The sequence below is a fragment of the Typopeltis vanoorti genome, chromosome 13, assembly GCF_054136105.1.
Source record: "Typopeltis vanoorti isolate ZY-2024b chromosome 13, IOZ_Tvanoo_1.0, whole genome shotgun sequence".
Taxonomy (NCBI): domain Eukaryota; kingdom Metazoa; phylum Arthropoda; class Arachnida; order Uropygi; family Thelyphonidae; genus Typopeltis; species Typopeltis vanoorti.
The window spans coordinates 43,780,256-43,803,307 of NC_143561.1; the positions used below are offsets into that span (position 1 = coordinate 43,780,256).

A 23,052-nucleotide genomic window follows, 5' to 3' on the forward strand; every position below is an offset into this window, starting at 1 on the left:
CATATCCTGTACACCCCTTGAGGGTACATGGCAGGAATTTGATAATGATGATGAGGTTTTGGTGAATGTAAGAGACTTCAACATCTTATACACACTGGCAAAAAAGCCAACTTTAACATTGTACTTATGAAGCAATGTTGTAACTTGGATCATACATCAAGAATGCGACAAAGTTGCTTCATGAATACAAAGAATATATAAGATGTCAAAGTTTCTTACATCCCCCAAAACCTCTACGTCCTCCCATGGGGGGAAAGAAAAAAAAAAGGAGAAGTTTACAAAATCCACTGCTCTTGTGGCATTTGCTATATAGGCCAGATGGGACAGTCTGGAGAGATATGCATGTCTGAACATGCAAGACACTAAGAAAAGAAGACAGCACAAATCGAAATTAGCTTTCCACACAACAAACACAGTCTGCCAAGTAGTTTGGCAAGAAACAGAAATACCATATACTGATCATAATTGTTTTACAAGAAAGTTTAAAGAAGCCTCAGTAATATATATGTAATAGCACTCAAAGTACACCAAGTTTGGTTTGTTTTCATCAAAAATCTAACAATCTAATTAGCATGTACATGTTGTAACAATGCTAGCATTGTTCCAACATGTACATGCTAAATGATATAATTTCCCCCCCCCCTTCCTCCGTTTTGTATGTACTAGTTTTGAAGTTCGGATAACATTGTTATGTGTAATTAATTTTTTCCAGTCTTTTATACAAGGTTTGCACTCCGGATGATGCAAATTCGACATACAAAACTGATTGGGTTATACTGTTTTTTAATAAACTTGTTTTATGTTTAGAAATGTGGTCTCAATACCAGAAATTAAATGAAGATTTGCTAAACCATAGAAATATCCATGTTCAGTTATTTCATGCTTTAGAAGAGATGAAGACATTCTGACCAGATGTGCGTGTCTACATACACAGCCAGTGTGTACAGTATGGCACAAAAAAAAAAAAAAAAGTACTGAATAACTAATGATATGTTATGGAGTAAATGGGGTTTATTAACAAAGAAACATATGTTTACACATGATATGTATACATCCACAACTATCAGTGGAATCTTGGGGGAAAAAAGCATTATCGATGGTAGATTACATGCTTGAAATGGGCACCTTGTCTTTCAAGACAGGTTTCGTAGCACATGTACAGATTTTTCGGTCTTCTTGGAGAAGAAGGGTTGGGACATCTGCTGGACATATCATGTAATTTTATCCCTTAGTTCTTCAAGATTTGAAGGCAAGTCATAGTGGAATACCCAGTCCTTCAACATACCCCAAACGAAGGCATCAAGTGATGCGAGATCAGGAAAATGTGAAGGGCAGGCCCCCTCCCCACATCCTGAAGCAGGCCCCCTACCTTTCGCTCAAGTTAAGGACAACACATTGCTCTACAGGGTTTAGGATCAATTAGTTTAAATGATAACATAAAAGCTTAGCCAAATCATTTTTGATGAACAAAATTGCTAGGGGATTAAGTCGATCTTGGCTATATCTAATATACCTAAGAAATTCCCATTATGAACATCTCCAATCTTCGTGTTTTCTCTTTGAAATGCTAAACCTCTGGATGATAAAAATAATGTTACATCTACAATCCATTGCAGAAGTGCTCACCACTTATTTGTTTCATGTTGAATTTGTAGTTGTAAGTCTTTATCGATTCCATGTCCTTTCAATGACTGCAAAAGGGATTTCCAAGCCAGATATTGTTTTCTGTGTTCGGCACTATTTTTGTGAAGAGGAAACATACCACACAACTTTTTCCAATGCTTATTTCTAGGCAAAAATCCTTCTTGGGCTAAACTGCTTAAGTTTTTGTTATTAGAGTTGCAAAAAATACGACATGGTAGACAATAAACATTTTCTTTCGATACACACACACACAATGTTAACCATTCTCTTGGAAAATGTTCTCTTGTTCATCTTTCGTTTAGAGCAAAAAATCTTGAAATTTCATACCATTAAGATCTCTTGGCAATTCCTTATAAATCTTTTGGAATTCTTCAAAGCTGACAGTTCGTGCTGTCTCTTGCTGCATAGTGTTTGAGATTACTTTAAGCCAAATAATAGGGTCATCATATTTTATATCAGATTTTTCAACAGGGGCTGCAACTGAAGTGTCAACTGTATCATATTCTTCCACAGTCATTCCTACTACAGGTTTTTCACTTGCGGCCTTTTCTTCTGTTGCAAGAGGTTCACATGTAACAGTCGCTTGACTTTCGACTGCTTTATGAGTTTCGATTTGACACTGATATTCTGTTTTGATTTCAATGTCACAAACATTATCACTACCTTCACTATGATCAGTACTGGGAGCTATGTCCTTTTCATTTTCAGATTTCAAAAATTTGGTTATGAATTGACAACCTTGTGATGATTTCTATTCTCTCTCTCTCTGATTTAAGTTTCCTCTTCTGAGCTCCGGACTTATGTTTGTACTTTGAATCAGACATCGGGATTTTATTTATTTTAACTAGAACGTCTTTGCTTGCTTGAGAGCAATTTATTTAAATATTTTTAATATCTCAAATTTGTATGATCTGGAAAAAAAAAAATTAAGTTTGTTTCATACAAAAAAATCATAACTAAAAAAGCTTTATATTTTCTTTTACTTACTAAGCAAAATTTTAATTCAAATAAGACAAATTCTTCTAGAATAAAGAATTTTGTAGAAAATTTTCAGTTTCTTGAGATCAACTTAGCCAATTAAAACTATCAAATAAAGCTTTCTCTTTTATGAATAAAATAAAATTCTCTCAGCATCCATAGCATACACACCGGTAGGGTAGTGTGCTGGTAACATCGGGGCAGAAGCGTAACCATAAGTCTGAAAAGATGGATGATGGCTTGGAAACGATTGCAAAATCTAGTAGTCCCTCTCAGCACATATTCATTCTTATTTTATAAAGTTTCTTTTTGTCTTTTGTTAGTCTCACTTAACTGGCTGACCTAACAAGATGGGGCCCCAGGCTAGAGTCCTGTCAGCCCTATCCTTGTGGGGGCCATGGTGAAGGGTATTAGAATTCTGTGAACTTTGTAATGAGCCTCCCAGGGAAGTGTTCTGATAAATAGGCTCTAGAACCATGTGATGTATGACCAGTTGCTCTGTCCTGTTGGAATACCTGTGCATGAAATGGAATTTTTTTTGCATGACACATCATATACAAATCCTGGGTGATAGGAACCAACACATTCTCTATGTAGTGTTTGCTATTCAGGATCATGGTTACACCACCCTCTTCAATGAAGTAATGGCCTAATTATGGCATGGCTGAAAATTGCACACCATGTGGTGACCTACTCGTTGTGAAGAGATTTCTCTTGGACAAATTCAGGTCCCAAAATATCCATAGGCTCATCTGTTTACATAACTGCTTAGATGGAAATACACTTTGTCCAAGAAGCAGACATTATGGAGTATGGACAGATCTTCATAGACATTGGCCAGCATATGTGCACAGTATTCCTGCTGTGAAGCACAATCCATTGCTGTTAAACACTGACCTGCCTGCATGATGTATGAAAAGGTACCCAGCTCCTTAAGGATTCTCTGTAGTGACCGCCTCAGTATCCCACTGACTGCATTTCAGAGACTAACACTTGCTCCAGCACACCCATGATTCTCATTTGTGTTAACAGTTCGTGGTTTCCCTGAATGCCCTTTGCATTAGCAGAACACTCCCGGTACATTGGAATCTCTTGATTAAGGCATGCTTACGGAAGTGCCAAACAAACTGCTCACAAACGTGTCGTAGGCTTGCACCATTTGCTCTACTAACTTTGTATGAATGAAAATAAAGCTCAAAATGAAAGTTTTCCTCCAGTATTAACACCATTGCTACAGCTAAACGTAATGGTATAAACTCTACACATGCTCTTCTATTAATGTGCATACATTCAAACAGCATATTTCATAGCATGTGTATTGAAGGGAAGGAAGTATAATACCTTTTTGCACAATACCTGCACCTGTGTGTGTACACACACACAGGCACCTAATGTTTTGTAAAACAATAGGTGCCAGTATGCATTCATGGCTAGCAGGAAAAATTGAAAATTAAAATTATTCCACATCAGTGTGTCACTGTTAATAAAGGTGTCAATGCACAGTACCACTGCTACCATCTCAAAAAAAAAGCGCAATGTATATAACCAAGATACCATGCATGGCCTATGGAATGTTGATCATGAGAACGGATTAAGGGGATGTGTGAGCTTAAAATTTTGACATCTAAATGAGATTTTTTTTTGTTTGTTTGTTTGTTTTTATGTCACTCATCCATTAAGGCTATAAAACTTATTGTTATACTATAACTGTGAGCAAACAAGGAAGTTTTATTTATCTATTTTAGATGGTCTAGAAATCTCACTCTAGAAACTAAACGTAACTTTTTTTTTCATGCCACTTAACTCTAATAAATGGCATGGTGGTCTCACACCAGGTGATGATATTTGTCTCCCACCTTTATGTCTTTAGACCTTCACAAATATTCATGCCAATAGCAGGATTCAAACTCAGTTAACTTGAGATTGGTACATTAACCATTTGGCTATCCAAGCCAGCAATGACAAACACATATCCAATCACTTTACAAATAAAGTTAGTAAGGGAATTTCATAGTATAACATGTAGGAAAGATGGAATGAATGAGCATGTGAAATGGAACAAAGGGTCATCTCTGAAAAATCAAAAATTTTCAGCAGCATGATTTCATCTAAGTTTTACTCACACGTGAATGATTAAAATGGGTTGCTTAAGGAAGTGATGTGCGTTTTTAGTGACAAAAAAAAAAAAAAGCAAGATGTATGATTGCTGAATAGGTTAAGGATCCATTAGCAAGAGTCTTTGGAATCCAACAATGCTCTAAATCAGTAATAACAATGATGCAGTAAATCACATGGCATCTGGTCATTCCACACAAGCAACTTAATATTCAACTTTTATTCCATCATTTCTACAACTGATCACACTGATAATGAACTATACAGCCCAGTTGCTAGCTCTTCATCAGCATGATAACAAACAGAGATGGCTGGTTTGGAGTACAAGTCTAATACTAAGATGCTATTGGACAGCCATATATAGCACACAATTATACTGTCTAATAATATTTTAATTTAATTAATATAAAAATAAATAAATTTACAAATATATATAATCGATAAAAAAAAAAACTCCTTAGTCCACCCATGGTACAAAACATACTAAGTTTACTAACTTTCTGTGGGTGGAAACCACAAAATAAATAAATAATTATTAAATAAATTATTCAAATGAAGTGGATATTGAATCCAACATTATTTCAAAGCCGAATAGAGAAACTATTCCAACGCTTGGATCTGCCGAAACTTTCATAGCTTCTAAATTCGGCATGAAACTCTTGTAGTTTCTCTATTCGGCTTTGAAATAATGTTGGATTCAATATCCACTTAATTTGAATAATTTTTGCATCGCCAAAGTGAAACCTTTTGGCTCTCTTTTTCAGTATTAAATAAATAAAAATAATTCTATAAATTAAGTGGATATTAAATCCAACATCATTTCAAAGCTGAATACAGAAATTATAAAAGTTTTGTGCGAAAATGAAAATTGACCAGAGAGCTTGCGGGAATACACTGCTGCCATACTACGAGTTGCCCTAGCCGAACCTAACAGGAAAAGCACGAACACTAAAAGCGCCTGTATACTGCCTTCTATTGGTAATTTTGATAGGTTTCACTAGTCTGACAGCTGTTTCAAACTCACTGGTTTTCTTCAAAAGACTAGGCAGAAACCTAAGAGCAAAAATTCTCAGTACTAGGGAACTTGAAGTGTCGGAGAGGTGCATTTTCTGTAAGTGAACTCTCAGTTGGTGCGTAAAGTATTTACTAAAATAAAGGGCCAAAGGCTTCATTTCGGCAATGCAAAATTATATAAATTAAGTGGATATTAAATCCAACATCATTTCAAAGCTGAATACAACATACTGGCGCTTTTAGCATTCGTGCTTTTCCTATTAGGTTCAGCTAAGGTAACTCATAGTATGGAGGTGGTGTATTCCTGCAAGCTCTGGTCAATTTTCTCACGAAACTTTTATAGCTTCTGTGTTCGGCTTTGAAATGATGTTGGATTTAATATCCACTTAATTTATATAATTTTGCATTGCTGAAATGATGCCTTTGGCTCTTTATTTTAGTTAAAAATAATTCTCCTGAAACTGCTGTTTCAATCCATTGGTTTCTCCGAGTTTGCACAAAAGAAGGATATCAGATGTGATAGGCCCTTAACCCACATAGCACCTATTATATTTCTTGAATGTTTTCATTGAAGCAGCACTTGCCTTTCCACTTGCAATCCATTTTGTTGACTCATCATACAACATGAAAATAATGTTTAAAGAACCAAAAATGAAAAATCACAAGCTATAACAAAGGTTTTCTGAAATTGTTTCTAATAATGGCTTGCTATATCAAACTTGCAAGGATTCAAAAAATGCAAATCATTTTTTTCAGAATTGTCAGTTAGGTGAAACTTAATAACATCAAATGGCATCTAGTGTAAAAAAGGCATTTTCTTTTTTATAGTGCTTTTGCAGGTCTGGTTGGCCAAGTAGATAATGTTTTTATTATCCAATCAGAAGGCTGCAAGTTCATATTTCACTGTGGGCATGGTTATTCATAAATGTCTTTAGGTGGTATGTGAATTTCATTGCCTGGCATGAGATCACCACCCTGCTTATCGGAAGCTTGAAATAATATTCCATGTTAAAGTAGGGTTTCCAGATTATCTAACCTTAGATGAACCTGGTGGTGCTAATACTAATGTACTACAGGTTTATATAACCTTCAATAGGCAAGATTTACATTAAAAATAAAAATAAGTGCTTATTAAAACATCATAGTTGTCAAATTTACAAATGCTATCTATAAGTTTTTAGCCAACAAGCCCTCTTCACATTTAAGAACACTCCAAATGTCTCAAGCACTGATAAAATAACTAACTCTGAACCAAATAAGATATATTAACTTGAAAGACATTCAAAAAATTTGAAACATTGAATATCTTTGCCACTTATTAATCAAATGCAATCCTGATATGTGCAGAACTCAGAATGCATGTTTCGAATGTAAAAATAAAATAATAAATGGACACATAAAACAAAAGTTTTTTTTTTTTAAATAAAAAGTTCAAATGGTAATTCTAACAAGAATTTGCTTTTAATGTGTATACCATGTAACCATGCTAATTTAGTTAATAGTGATTACACAAGAGAGAGGTTGCTATCTATAGTATTTTTAATATTCTAAATTTCTGATATGATTTTAATCTGAGGTTGCTGGACCTTTTATATAATGTTTGAATTCTAAACTTTGGAGACGAGTAGTTAGCATCTGTTTTTCTTATGGTAGTATGTAGTGAGTATCAACAGATTTCCCATGGCAAGTGCTTCTTCATTGAAGATGCTAAAGGAGTAGTATTACAGGAATTGTGTGATTAAACAAGTGCAATAAAACAATTTCTTCAAGAATGCTATCTGTCATGTTTTCTCTGTTACTGATGTAATCCTCTACTGTCTTTACAACCTTATGAATATATGTCTCTTAATCTGTGCAATATCACCCTTAAATGTAGTGCCTCATAACTGTTGCAGTATACACCAACTGAAAAATACCATTCCATCTCTCACCAATATGTTCATTCATCTGCCCATAATTTATGCTCATTTAAACGCATACTGCAGTCCTGTTATTAATGCAAATGATACTTGCTAACTAAAATGTATGAGCTGTTTTAATCAATCAAGGTGCTCCCTTTCTTGAAGAGAATGAAGTTGATATAGTCTCTTCACTACTCTGCTCAACTTTGTATTGAGTGCAAAAAAGTCACTCATCAAAGCTCTTTAAACTATACTTTATATTATTAACATACCAACTAAAACAGTGGTCAAAGACTTTCAACTTTATTTTTCTATAACACTGCATCTTCATTTGGAACTTGGTAACACCAGTCACCATTCCTCTATGCTAAACATCATAGATCCTCGATTTCACTAATTTAGCTAACAATTTGTAGTAGGGTAACGCAAAAATATACCTTATTATAAAAGGGAGAGAAATAAACTTTCGGTCCACACGAACTTCCTTTAACACACAAAGGAATTGGCTGTTCAGGCTCCGAGCTGAGAAAACGGTGAATGGGGTGATCCCGCACTTCAAATTAATATTTTCTCTAACATTACGATTTTTGTTAAAAAAAAAATCTCATTTCCAGAAAAAAAATTGCTTGTAGCTTTGTCATCACTGGAAATTTAAATTTACAAACATCCCTTAGGGAGACCCGTCTGATTTTACGATTGTTAAAGAAGTTATTGGCATTTGTAAGAGAGTTCGGTTCATTGGATTCTTCACCTATCATTGTTATTCTTTAATTGAAATGAAGAGCAGACAGAATGACAGGGAAAGAATGCATATAATTCATTTAACTCTCAGGTGTTAGAATACCAAGCTTGGGTTCCTAAGATTTCAGGATGCTTCAAAACAGATTTCCTTTATTTTAAACCCATGTCTGTTAAAATTAACGTAATATCAAAATTTTATTTAACTTACGCGAACAAATCTGCAGCTGTATCAGCCATATTGTTACCAGATATTTCGCTCAAACTATACTTTCGTATTATTCTGCAGTTTATATCACTGCATATATATATCTCAAACCCAATGCTTTAGTAATATTATGTACGTAATATTTAAAATTTATATTTTGTATAATATTACAAAAATAACAGAATGTGAAAATTTCACTAATTAATTCGCATGGCACAGTGTACTTAATATTTCCTTGGATATCTATTATACATATTTCCGAACCGGTATTAACTGAAGAGAGCTGATTTGTTTGGTTCGCTGATAGTGTTATATCAACATATTAAAAATAAAAGAATATAAAGATCGTAAATAAAAAACATAACGGATAGTTTTTAAATCACATATTGCCAAGTTCTTCATATCACTGGGCATTATAGTTACTATTATTTGCAAATGTGCACATGTTATCGTTATGATGTTGAAATGCAAAACACAAAAATGTTATATAACAGGAACTTCACATACAGCAAAAGGTATTTGCGTGTAACCTATTGAAAGTCTAGCTGCATGTTTTACGATAAAATCTCGAACTTAGTCGGATAGCCTATGCCTAAGGTAAGCAAAAGAAAGTTATTACATTTACTTTCTTATGTGTATCGAAATATGTAGATAAAATATAGTGTGTTGTTGGAACAGATGCAAATAAATCGGAAAAAAAAATTCTTTTTTTTTTTTTTATCTATAATGAACCAAAAAAAGTTGCGACAGAGAACTTGAATATGCCAATGCTCAAGCATTAAAGAAGCCGCAGAAAATGAATATTTTAAAATATATCTAGAAGTTAAATGAATCCTTTGTGGTGTTGTCAAATATCTCTTATTCATTTTAATTACGATTTACTCTAAACGTAGAACTACATCAAGATGAACCTATTGAGAAATTGTAGAAATTCCATTTCTTCTACAAGCACTGCTGAATAGCGTTGCGTTACTCATTTATGTATTTCTTGATACGTTATACTACTTAATATTAATAACATTTTAATGTGACTTCTTAAAATTTTTATATATGGTTTGAAAACCTCAAAATTTAAATGCGTTCATGACCACCTGTTAATCACTGCAGCTGTAGAGTATACTCAATAAAGTTTTGGCACGTAATATCTTGTTGTACCACTTACCCAAAACACTAATTAGTTCATCACAGAAAAAATCGATGTGAGTTTCTGGTGAACGACGAAAATGTGTATGATGAAACTGAGAGAGCAGATCAAGTAAACTTTCCCACTTTAATGTCCTTAAAGCACTTTTTATGGACCTGTAGCATAATCATGTGATGATGATAGGCCATGAGATTCAGGACATCATTCATCACAAGTAATAGCCCTAGACCTCACTTGAAAGTACTTGGGACCATAATGCAACCTCTAACAAAATTTCACTTTGAGTATAATTGTAGTTTTCTTGAAAAAAATAATCCTCTCACTCCTTTTATTCCCCCAAAAGGTGTAGGCGAGGCTGCTTTAGCGCTAACCAACTTTCTGAAGATTGGTGTGCAGTCTCTCAACTCTTAACTGTCACTGATAACTGTTCTAAGGCTATCAATGCTTTTGTAGGCATCTAGGTACAGCAAGATAATTCCGCCATCTTGTGGCCCCTGACTCTAAACTGTTTTGGAAAGCGAGAAAATGGATTTAGAAAAATAGTAATACCGATGGGTGTTTGAAACTGTTTTTACATAAATATCTAACAGAGAAATACGGCTGAATTAGTTTCATCATGTGTTTTGACAGAATGCGCTGAGGAATTGACTGATGGACTTGGTTGTTCACTAAAAGCTTTCACCTGGAATCGTCTCTGTAAAAAGAGGGTAAAAGAGTGCTATTGTAGATTGATGGTAAAAAAATAAGTATCAAACTACACATCAGCTTGAATTTCTTTAGTGCTGCTTATATTTTGAAGAAGTTGGTGGAGGCCACTGTGCAACATTTGGAAAATGTAAGATTATTTATAAAAATCAGATGCATTTGTTAAAGAACACCCATCATTTAGTAATCTGGTCCAATTCTATAGTAAAGTAAGAAGAGTGATTGATGAAAGAATTCATACACCACAACCTTTGTAGAATTTTCAAAAGCATTTGACAATTAATTAAAATCCAACTCATGAATGATTGTAAATTTATTCTGCATTTGAATCATAGGTGGGCTAAAGTTAGATAAGGGAAAAGTTAGTTACCACATAATAAGTTTATATTCAATTTCAACAAATGAGGTATAGATAGCTGTTTTTTCACATCAAACCTTCACAGAAGGGTTTACAGAACCTTAAGTAAATTGGCGCCGTGTTTGGGGAGAAAGAATCTTACAAGGTTCTTTTTCAACAGCTAGAGGTTGTAGTACGTGAGAGAATACTTCATGGGTAAGGCATTTTTAGAAAACAGAGGTGGAAGGAATGAGCATTTAAACTGTAAATGGCCGTTGCACAGCTGATGTTTGGGTGTTGTGAGAGGCTTAGCAGAAGTGTGTGTGTGTGTTGGAGTAACGATGGTGACTCTTTGGAACAATGTCCAAGGACCTCCAGAAAAGAAATAGAGCTGAAGCATATTGCCCTGTAAGACAGTGGCTGAAGTGAATTTTTAAACTGGATTTCGATTAGCCGAACTGAGCTCTTTTGGACATCATCAATAATTTTAGAGTGGATTTTGGTACACCATGCAACCGTGAAACCAGTATTCTGAGGTTGGATAGACTTGGCATTAGTAGGTGAATAGGTGCAAAAGAATGTCAAGTTTTTTTGAAGGCAACAAAAGCTACACATATGATGTATTTGTGGCAGGAAAGGTTAGAAGTAAATATGTACCCAATAATAGAAATCGTCTTGTCTAGGAACTTGGTTAACAAAGTTTTTTTTCCCCTAGAAAAAGACAGCACCATATTTTGTTAGCATTGAACATGGCTATGTCATCATCACCCCGTTGAATGATGACATGGAAGTAAGTGTTTAGGACACTGGTTACAGATCTTGAAGCTTGGGATGTTTAAGTATTACAAGGTTTGTCAAATGAGTTGGCAGAAAGTAGCATGTTGTCAGCACAATTATATGGATAGGTTTGAAGTCAGTTATATAGGAGAAAGAGGGTATGTGATATAACAGAGTTCTGAACACCTGCATTGGTTGAGAAATCTGAAGAGAGAAAACACTCTCCACATTACATACAGTGAATGACCAGGTAGAAAAACTAGCTATCCAGTTACTAAAAGGTGGAAAACAGACAGTTGGCAATTGGCCGAGCAGTCCTCTATGTTAAACTTTATTAAATGCCTTGGAATGGCAAGCAATATAGCAGTGTTTTTTTTTTTTTCCTTTTCTCGAAACCTTTCTATGACTTGTTAAAGGCGTGAAACAAGCGAGGATATGCGCTGCGCTGTAGATCTTGAGTGATGTAATTCATACTGACTGGTCTCTAGGAAGACGTTGAATAGTTGAAAACATCTCTTAATGTTTATTTGTCTATTAAAGATATATAGAATCAATAATAGACGAATAAAAATTAGAGGATGACATATACTGATATATCAGTATAAAATTTTATTCTACATTGCTAAATAAAAACGGAATACTATGAGTATTGTTTCAAATGGACCTGCCCTACACGCACATAAAACAGCAACGATGCCTCAAAAAGTTTCTAGAAAGGTTCTAAGTGCATTTTTCAAAATGCACAGTCATCTATAAGAGTCGTATTTTCCGTCCGTCCTTGTTCAAGTTATTCCAGCACACTATCGCTGAGCTGATTTTATTCATATTTAATATTTAGTATTTGCTATGCTCATTTCTAATAGCAATGCCTATCAGAATTATATATTGCAGAAAATGTACACCAGATTGAATTCAATATAATTTTGGATTTAAGATAGAATACTGTTTATATGTCTTTATATTTCAATTTTGGTTTCATTTGGTGCATTTCATTCATAGAATTTGGTAAAGTGATTCAAACTCATAATAATAATAATCATAATTTCGCACTAGCCTGACGGAATTTCATGAAATTTGGTATTTAGGATCACTATTAAAATTTGTCAGTCTTTTTAAATTTGGTTTCGTCAGATCATTTACAGTGATAAAATTAGTTGTCGATTTGTTACAACAATTTATGGTAGCGAACTATTAGCAATCAAAAATTTAACTCCGAATAACTTCGAACTGTAGTGTATGTAAGTAATAAAAAGTGCTTGCAACTGTGATATATTATATATATTGACAGCCTGTCATCCACTATGCATTTTTAACCGTTTTAGGTTCAAGACTTTGGTCATAAAACTCCCCCCCCCGCTGCAATTTTTTATTTTTGTTTATTTGAAAAAAAAAAAAATTGAAGAAATAATAATTATAATATCCCTAATTTTTAAAATTGTAATATCGGACTGTTTCGGAAAACTTTTTAAAAATGATATAATAATAGCAACACACACACACATACACACGTGTGTGTGTGTGTGTGTGTGTGTGTGTGCGCGTGTATTTTAATAGCTCTTGGTTCATTTGAATTAGTTCATTCATTTGAATGGTATTAATAACACATCGCTTTTGGCAATTACATATTGTTGCGACCTTGACTTATTCGTTGTTAAACAATTTATTTCAACGAGTAAATTTTTTTTAGATAATCTGATTAATATAAATTATCAAAATTCTAATTATAATGAATATATATATATATATAGAGAGAGAGAGAGAAAGAACGTGTTATTTGTTTACCCGACAAAGTCTTTTACTATCTTGTATTTTTGTCACTTACGCTTTGATCTATTTTGCATTAAGTAAAGCAATGGAGTCAATTTCATAACAATAATAATACAGTTTTGTATTGGTAATTTATGTACTTTTTCTATCTGTATATATCAGAGCTTTTCATAACTATTCAAGTCAAATTATTCATTAAATTTATTCATGCATTAAAATTCTGACGAAATAATATAATTTCTGACTAGATATGATTCTCCGATGTTTTCTCTTCTCCCTAGTTTTTTTCTTACTTTTCCCAAGATGAAAGTTTATTGAGGTTTCCATTTGTAATTTGCTGTCACTCCACACTATCCTTTGGCACTGTATTAAAATGTTTGGAAAACTTTTTTGTGTGCCTAGACCATGATAGTCATCACATCTTTCTGATGGTCGCTAGTTTCCTCCTGCGCAGTTGACAACTCCTCTGTGACCTCTGAAAGAGTGGCCGCTCGATTTGTTCATAATTCTATCGACGACAGTCAGTCTATCAGTGATGGTTTTGCGCCAGGATTTGGCGATGCCAATAACAGTATACGTTAAATAATTTCCTCACGATATAAGAACATACAGTGAATTTGAAATAGAAAGTAACAGTTGAGCTAAGTGCTATAAAAACGAATGTGCATCCTGCAGATTCAGATATACACATTTATTAGAAAAAAGAAATGAAAGATTTTGAATGCAAGAATTAAATCTTAGATAATGAATAGCAAAACCGATAGAAAAAAAGAAAGAAGATTGACTCTACCGCGGAATCATATGCTGAAATTTTTCTGTGAAGATAGAAAGGTAGGTAACTCAGCATGTGTTCTTACAGAATATTAGAGAAAAATGTATGAAAGCTAAGGTATGTGTAAAAGTAGAAAAACAAAATTCGGGAAATGATTTTGGAAAGAATATAGACGATAAATAATATCTATATTATTTTCATTGCCCAGTGGTCTCACACTAGGCAATGAAAATCGTCTTTCACATAAAGCCTTTCACGAACATCCATGATACCATAGGATTCGAACTTGCAACCATTTGCTGGGCAGAGAAGATATTTTTCATTCTGCCAACGAGAGCAGTGTTCCAATTACTTGGAAAAATTATTAAATGATGTAGCAAGGGACAGATGTCTTAAAAAATAATTAGAAATAAATTCCAGTACTTCAGGTTGGGAAAAAACCTTCAGAAATCTGAAATATTATAAGGATTAGATGATATTCGATCAGAATTGAAATAAGGTGAAATAAAAGTTTTGTAGTGGCTACACTGCACAGTTCAGAAGACTTGTAAGAAGGTTGAATTCCAGTTGATTACCGAAAAGCCTTGATTGTGGCAATTTATTTAAAAAAATAAAAATAAAAATAAATGATAATTATAGAGAAATTCTCTGAGTGATACAGGAAAGATTTATGCTGTCATACTTGAAAAGTTTGCCCAAGGGTCAACTGTTTTTATTTATTTTTACTATTATTACTTATTATTGATAAAAGACTGGAAAACACAAACATTTAAGAAAATTAGGAGAGTTAGCAGATTCAGCAGTTGCAGAACCGTACTAAAAATGCATACATCAGAAAAGTACCTGACGTTATTAATACATGGATTTAGGAAGGTGTAATGAGAACTAATTAATGATAGTATGAACTGTGCGTACACATTTTTGATTATTAGAAAAGTATTTCACTAATCCGGTTTATTTAAGCAGAATAGGAGATGAAAGATCAGTAAAAACAAGGGTTTGAATTTAAAAGAGAGAGAGAGAGAGAGAGAGAGAGAGAAATATTGAAGTAAAGGTGGTTTAATGCCGTTGGGAGGTTTTGAAAGACTGAAGTGTAAACTTGATCAAATCAGAGATCTGACAAATAATAAACCAATTTGGAAGAAAATTTGGTCTATTACCAGCACATAATCGTTCTTTCGATATCCATTTGGACATTTCATAATTGGGTGCATAAAATATTCATTTGTTGAAATCAGAATATCTGGTGAGTTCCTTGTGGATGTGACGAGAATAATGATGATAGTAATTTCTATAATAAGAGATTTTACAGATGTAAAAAAAAAAAAAAAAAGAGTAGAAGTTTAATGAATCAATTAAACTAGTATTGAGCCTTTAGGATCTGAGTTCAGAGAGTTAACGTATACATTTACGTTGCATTTAAAACTGCTATTTTTTACGTTTGATCTTCGCACTGCAATAGCGCCCGTTGTTGCTATGGTAACCTTAAAAAACGTCATATCCGATAACTGCACATCGGAAGCTAACGTTAACAATTCTGCCACCTGGTGAACAGACGTCGAACCTATTGTTGCCATGGGAACATGGAAGAAGAACACACATATATACGTGATAAACAGCTGTTGGAAAGAAACGAGCTGAATACATAGGAGAAATCTCTGCCTTAGCAAAAGGCATGGGACAGACATTTCCAGAAAACCTTTACTGATAAATTTTAATAGTGCATTGTCCTAATACAGGCCGTGATAACTAGTTCAGTGTACCTTTGAGGACTTTTTACTAATTTCTGGTAGAAAGGTGAATTTGTCTTCGCTCCTTTTTTGAAAGTATTTTCAAGATCCACTAATAACGAGGATTTCTTTATAAATTTTGCGATATGAAGCATTATTGGTGGATGTAAGGGCTTGCCCTGGTCGTAGTACATGGAGCTGTGACTGTTAGGTCGGTCATACGCAGTTATTCTGGACAGTTATATATGCTCTACATCCATTCCATGCCACGAGAAGAAACCCACATTACCACGTCCAAACTTCATCGTTGGGATAAACACACAAATCATTCTCCAGCATCCTGTGTACCCAAACGTATTCATCAGATTGGAAATGGTGTACCGTGACATCACTTCTGAGGACTGATTTTTCCATTGCCTCACGGTCAGGTTCTGTATACTTTTACCCATGCTAATCAACTGTATTCGTTGTCGTTAATAAAAGCCTGTGGACTGCGGGCCATCCGTGATAAAGCAGAGCATGCAATTTTATACGTGGCGTTGAAACACACTGTTCTTTTTTCCTCTCAGTTTTTTTTAATAGTTTAATAATAATAATAATAATAATAATAATAATAATAATAATAATAATAATGCTGGATATGATAAATATAGCAGTACTGGGGTAGAGTATGTCTTATAGTGGTAGTGATAGCAGCGCGTGCCAGTTTACTTATTGGGCCCGCCACATTGAATGTTCTAACTCCATTACTATCATGTATTCTTCGGGATTTTAGAATATATAGTAATAATAATGGACTTACCCTCAGATAACATTTTTCACCAGCTCTCCACTTCGAGGGTTGGGCCTCGTAACTGGTCAGTTTCGATAATGCTCTTTGGTTGGAAAGAACCGGTCTCGGTCTTATCAGGGATTTTCACTTGAAGAATGAGTTAGCAGTTTTCATCCTAAAATTCTATTATCCCATCAATAAATGATGAGTTACAGGGCCGTAAGCGCTCCGGATTATTTTATAATCACCACTTTCAAGAAAAAAAACAACAACTGATGGTATGAATATTGGTTTGACAACTTGGTATTCATGTTTTTATTTATTAGGACTGAAAAAAAATAGCAGTGAGTTAGATGGTCTCAGACTGTGACTGTGGGGTTGATTTTTACTTCGGTAGGCTTCTGGTGTTCTCTTCACAAACTTAAAACCTACTTTGAACACATTATGCTCAGGTATAAATAATAATTTGGGTAATTTGTGGAGTTCATTGCCGTTACCATCCTTTTTCTGATGGAAAGTCTAAAATAAAAATAAATAAATAAATAATAATTAACACAGCACACTTTTACATGATTTTCAGGGATGACTTCGTGTTCTTCGTTATTCCTCCACTTTGCAAATAATTCCATTACAATCAATGTTATAAATGTCTCATTATCCTGTATGTCGTGATCATATACTGTATTTTGAAAAGAGGAGAAGAGGAATTTTTACTAGAAACAACTCGTCATAAACAATGTTGCCTTTGTCAACCAAACCTTCTATTCTTGTTGTCATAAGTTTTCAAAAAGTTTTAATCACTACTCCGGAAATCTATTGTCATGATTCAGTTTCTTTCTCTTAAATCATTATCTTACCCGTCTTTCATTATTTTACACTTTTAAATATTCATTTAAATACTTATTAAATATACATGTCGAGGAATCTCTCTGTGTGTTATAGCTTTTACATGCAGTTGCTGATCACTTTTTCCTCGTATATTTCTTCTATTTCATATTCTTTTTCTGCAGTGTTTGTTTAATTTACGAATTCTACTACTTCATCCCATTCTGTTTAGACTTCGTATTCTGCATTCAAGGACTGTTAGTTTGTAAACGCTCCTCAGCATTCAAAGCACTGCTCATTCCTCCTCCCCCTTTCTTCCCCCCCAATTATTCTTTATTCTGTGAAATCCCTAGACGCTTCCTCCCGAAGCCGTCAAATTGTCCTGTTCCATAATTCCACATTATATCCTTTGAGCACTTGACCTTGCACATGTCTGACAGCCTTCGAGGCCGGTCTGAATAATCACTCTCGCTAACCTGTCTTTTTAATAATTATCGCCATCGATTAATAATTTATCATAATTAAGTTCACCAATGTAGTTTTTTTTATTTTATTATTATTATTATTTTTTTATATTATGACATCCCACTCAGGAAAGGTTGTTAACCTCTACCTCATTCTAATACTGTGGAATAGCCGAATATATTTTTTTAGAAGACCAAACATTGGACTTTTTCAAGCCACCTCATGTCTTCGGTAAGTGGATGGTGGTCTCACACACCGGGCGACGAATTTTATTCAAAGGTGTTCATAAACGTTCATGCCAAAGTGAGATTCGAATCTACGGACCGTGTTCCAGCAAACTCGGCTAACTAATTCGATAAACACATTTAAATAAATAGAACAAAATTGAAAAAATACTCTGGCGAATCAGTAAGTAAATTACCGATTCACCAAAGTATTTTTTCGACATGCCATTAATTGTGGTTTCTTTAGTGGTCACACGTCGAATTTTATTATTTTTTTTTTATGTTTACTTCAGCTTCGATTTACGACGTGTTCATGGGCAATCATCATTAAAAAAAAAAAAAAACACGAGGAAAGTTTTATATAGACTTTACTGTATTGTTTGTTGTCATCCACTTTACAATACGATTAACCATTGGATGTGATCATTGGGTGATTGTTTTTTCTACTTGCTGTTTCGTTTAGTTCAAAATAGACCACTTAATGTAACGGTAGTGTGGAAGCTGCTTGTTAGAATCTTCGTTGTTCATTGAGTCTCTTATTATAAGTGAAATGACAATAAAAAATATAACTAATAATATACTGTGTAAAAAAAAAAAAAAAAAAAATCGTATCGCGTTGTTGAGTAGGTGGAATTTAACCTTAACTTTTGGAACTTGGGGGACAACTGGTCTCTATCCTTAGCCATCGCCGAAAGCTGAGTTCCGGCTATGAATGATTTTCAGAGGACGACTGCCGCCATCTCGTGATCTTACACCTTAACACTCGTATTGCACTCTGAAGTAGTGTGTCAGATGTCACTTTACATGTGAATATTCATTGCTTCTTTATTATTATTATTATCAACTTTAAAATCAAAGTCTTATTATATACCGTATCTTAACTGTGGTTTTTATACAATCATTTTTTCACTTGTTAGTTATCTCAAATCCTGTTTGAGCTAAGCCCTACGTTTTCAGCGATCTCCAAGCTTTTCTACGAATACATTGGTTCTAAGTATAGCGCAAATGTAAAGAAACTTGCGGTCATCCTCTTATAACGCATATCAGAGTACAAAATAGTTTATACTTCCTTACGTGATATGTAATATCTGGTTCACAGTTCTTAATTAAAATTTTATATCTGGGATTCAGTATTACTGCTAACTGTAGAAAATACTGGAGTGACAAGTACTTGTATATATATATATAGTATATAACTAAGATGTAATATTGTAAATTAAAGCATAAATTAATATGCTTAAAAGAGCCTTGATAGCTTATTATTCTCGTAAAATCGTAAGTATTGTGGCTGATTAAGAGAAGAAAAGAAGATCAAAGGGGGGGGGGATGCTACTGTTTAAAATATCTTCATAAGTTGGACTTAAAAAAAAAAACACTAATTGTCATGCTTTCCTGTCCTATTTGGAAGATAAACATATACAAGTAAATACAATGCCAAGTTTATGTCTAATATTAATTAATCATATATTGTATAAAGTAATTGCAGATACAAGTTAGAAACAATCTATTAAAATGCCGTGGACATTACGATTTTTATAAATAAATCAAAATCGCAAAACATTCAAATGCATATATTAGGAACAAAGAGCACTGTAATGAAACAGTTTGGAGTCATCTTAACTTCTGACCGTTATATCATTATGGTATTCGTCGTGTTTGTCTTCCCCCCCCCCGTACCCTCCCTAATGCTTCTTCATTTCCTGCAGCTGTTGTTGCTCTTTAGCGGCGAGAAAGGAAATGCCACTGCGGTTCCAACATTTCTGAACAAAGCCTTTTCATGGTTCGCAGCGCCAGGTGGACTACAGAGTCGACCCGTATATGGAAACGCACCTGGCATACTTTTGCTGTACCAACTCAGAGAAAGCCAACCAGCTATAAAGTTATGAAAACGGTGAATCCATGAAGCAGTGTCTACCTGTGTTCGCAGTACCCAAGTACTGCATTGTATGAGGTAGGTTATTTTTTATATTGTCCTGCTTTCTTTTTAATTTATCAAAAGTTTTACCTGCTACTTCTTAGTGCGTCCTTGTACATGATCGTAGTTATATTATCAAGTTTATCCTTATTTTATTATAGATCACTTCTGTTATGAGAGAGCCACAATTTTTCCATGGCCTCGTCTCGTGGTTGGGATAGTTTTCTCCGATTATATTCGAAAATTTTATTGACTCTGGTTATTCATTCCCACCAAAGTAAATAAATACATAAAATTATAAAATAAATAAATAAAAATAATAAATAAAGGGGGGGGGGATAAATAGGTGTCCGTCTGGTGTTAAACATCACTATGAATAATCAGATTGGCAAACTAGCTTTACCTGAGGCAATTTGATATGCGATCATGGCCATCTTCACGTGTTCCGTTCCACGCGATGCCAACGACCGTGCTGAATTCACAGCTAACGTATTTAAAAAAACAAACACTTCATCTGATTGATGTATATTGTAATTAGTAATATTTCTTAACCAAGAACTTATCTGTTGTTTTAAGATAAACCTTCTAGTAAAGAATAATTGTTATTCATCTCCTTCTTATTAACATAAAAAATATATCTCTTAGGTAACTGCAAAGGAGAAAATTATGAAATTTCGGTTTCAAAGTGCGAAACTTTCGAAATTCTGAAATTGCTATCCAAAATGAAGACCCATTGTTGCTTCCCAATTTAGACATATGGTTTATTATTCTCATTTCAGAAATTTTTATTTTTTATTTATTTATATATTTTTTTAATACTGGGACTAAAATACGGCTTGTTTTCCATATTACCTTTAAACCAGCCTTTTTTCAAATTTTTCCATGGAATTAAATATTATTTAACTTGATAAAATATATATTAGAAGATAGGTAACAAAAGGACTATTTACATATAAGTATATGTATTACAGATAAGGGAAGATTTTCCTTTCGGATATACAATAGAAAATGCAATAAATGAATCGACATTACCGTTCAGTTTCACTCTTAGTTATATTTCAGATGAAGTGTATTGTCGTCGGCAATCCAGAACAGGGTACCAGTTGGATTCCACTCCTCTATGAATTTCGCGACAGTTCTTGTTTCTTTGTAGTAATCGAGTTCCGGTGAAAGCCTGCTTTGTAGTTTCCGACGTAGGCTATACGTGCGGGTTTGTGCCGATTCGGTGATGGATGGGTGCTGGTTATTGCTTGCGTGTTTTAGGTAGAAGCTGTAGATGACGGCCTGAGCGCAGATGAAGAGGGAAACTGCATATTCTATGTCTGTTGTCTTTTGTATGGACTAAATCCAGTAGTCTTCTTGGCTGTTTGCGTAGTTACAGGTGCTAGAGGCAGTATTCAGGACATAGGTGATCATCGCTTTGTTTGCTGGACAGGTTCGATATGTGTGTTCCAAGGTACCTGAAACTTCGCAGAATAGACACAGATCCGTTTCTCTGAGCTGAAATTTGTAGAGCTTAGAAGGAGTTAGCAAAATGTTATGCCATAGCCTCTACTGTATCTCAGAATCTGGTTTGGCACACCTCGATTTATATGGAAGATCCCACTGAAATCTGAGTGGCATGTGCAGCCTTGTAGATGAGAGGGGTTAAGGATGAATATACGAAGGGCGAAGTTGGAGGCACTGACATTCGGAAGTGGTATATTTTCTTGTAGTTGGAAGGAAGAATTGGAAGTGAGGCTTCAGATGATACAAGATGAAATATCGGCTTCGAGCAGTTTCTAGAAGGAATACGGACTCCCTGAGGTGTAGCGATATCTGGACAGGCCTTTATAATAGCAGCGTGCATCTGTTGATATTGCTTTTCAGTTTTTGGGTTCTTCATTGGTAGGCTTGTGAATGTTTTCCACTTTAAGGTCTGGGTGAGGAGGTCCCCTTTGCACCATCTCTCGCAGAACTCCGATTGAGATCAAATCAGCTTTTATTATTTATTTATTTATTTATAATGATGCTAAACATATAATTTTCAGGAAATAATATGAATTGCATATGTATTGCAGTGAAACAGCGAGAGACGAATTACTGATAATTTTATTATTCCCTTCTGCACTGAGTCTAGAATTAGGGAGCTCGTAGCAACACTCCAGATGCAAGGAGATAGTATTCTAGGATTTTGATGGATTTGCAATTTGTATTGGGTTAATAATTTTCCAGTAAAGTGATTCTGGATGCAAATGAGAAACCCGAATTTCGTGGATGCCGAGATCTTGTGATATAAGTTATGCCAAAAAGAAAAAATCGTCTTGTGTAGATGTCTGGATATTATCGAAAGTAAAAGTGAGAGAAAAAGGATTCTGTTTTGCGAGAAATATGACAGAATTGAGTTTTACTACTGAAGTCAACAAGGTTATCAGCACTTCACTGAAGAATGGTTTGGAGGTCAATCTTTATAAAAAGTTGAAGAGATAGATATTCTGGAAATCATGTTCATTTGTTCACGAGATCGGTGCTTTCAGCTGATAGTAATTGGACTATTTTATTTTATTCTATTTTTTACGGACAACTGTTGCTAACTGAGTGACTGCTGTCTTCACTGCTAATCTAGATCTTGTTGTGTAGCTAATGCGAGTGCAAGTTGTTTTGAATGAAATCAGTCATCCGTTTCGATTTATCGATTTGTTTATAGCTTTCACGTATAAGTACTGCAATCGATCATGCGTTTGAAAGGCAGCCATGTGTTTCGACTTTTATGCATTTTTTTTTTTTTTTTTAGAAATTTTTAGACTAATAAGAGGATCACTCCATGTATATTGGCTCATAAACCTTCCTCCCAAATCACTTGAAGGCTAAAGGCTTATGCGCTATTTAAAACCAGTTGTCTTCTGAAACAGAAGGATGCTACTACGATACTCGGGTAGAAATCTTGAACTGGTTTTTACCTCATTCATTCTGCCTCCGATTGGTTTTAATTTTTTTTTTTTTTCAATGACACATTACGAGCAAGTAGTTCGCAGGCGTATT

At 34.4% G+C, this 23,052-nt stretch overlaps 2 protein-coding genes across 3 annotated transcripts in view; one reads left to right on the plus strand and one right to left on the minus strand.

The window, feature by feature from the left end:
* Nucleotides 1–8,696, minus strand: part of Sgt1 (suppressor of G2 allele of skp1) — a 153,546-nt gene extending 144,850 nt beyond the window's left edge. Inside the window, exon 1 of the mRNA XM_090402953.1 lies at nucleotides 8,602–8,696. Within this exon, the coding sequence (XP_090259079.1) occupies nucleotides 8,602–8,630 (29 nt within the window). The 5' untranslated portion in view covers nucleotides 8,631–8,696. The remainder of the gene's footprint in view (nucleotides 1–8,601) is intronic.
* A 190-nt stretch (nucleotides 8,697–8,886) lies between these two features.
* cu (NADP/NADPH phosphatase nocturnin) overlaps nucleotides 8,887–23,052 on the plus strand; it is a 110,716-nt gene continuing 96,550 nt past the window's right edge. For both annotated transcript variants that reach the window (XM_090402708.1, XM_090402709.1), the window contains exon 1: nucleotides 8,887–9,195. The gene's annotated coding sequence lies outside the window, so the exon portion shown is untranslated. The remainder of the gene's footprint in view (nucleotides 9,196–23,052) is intronic.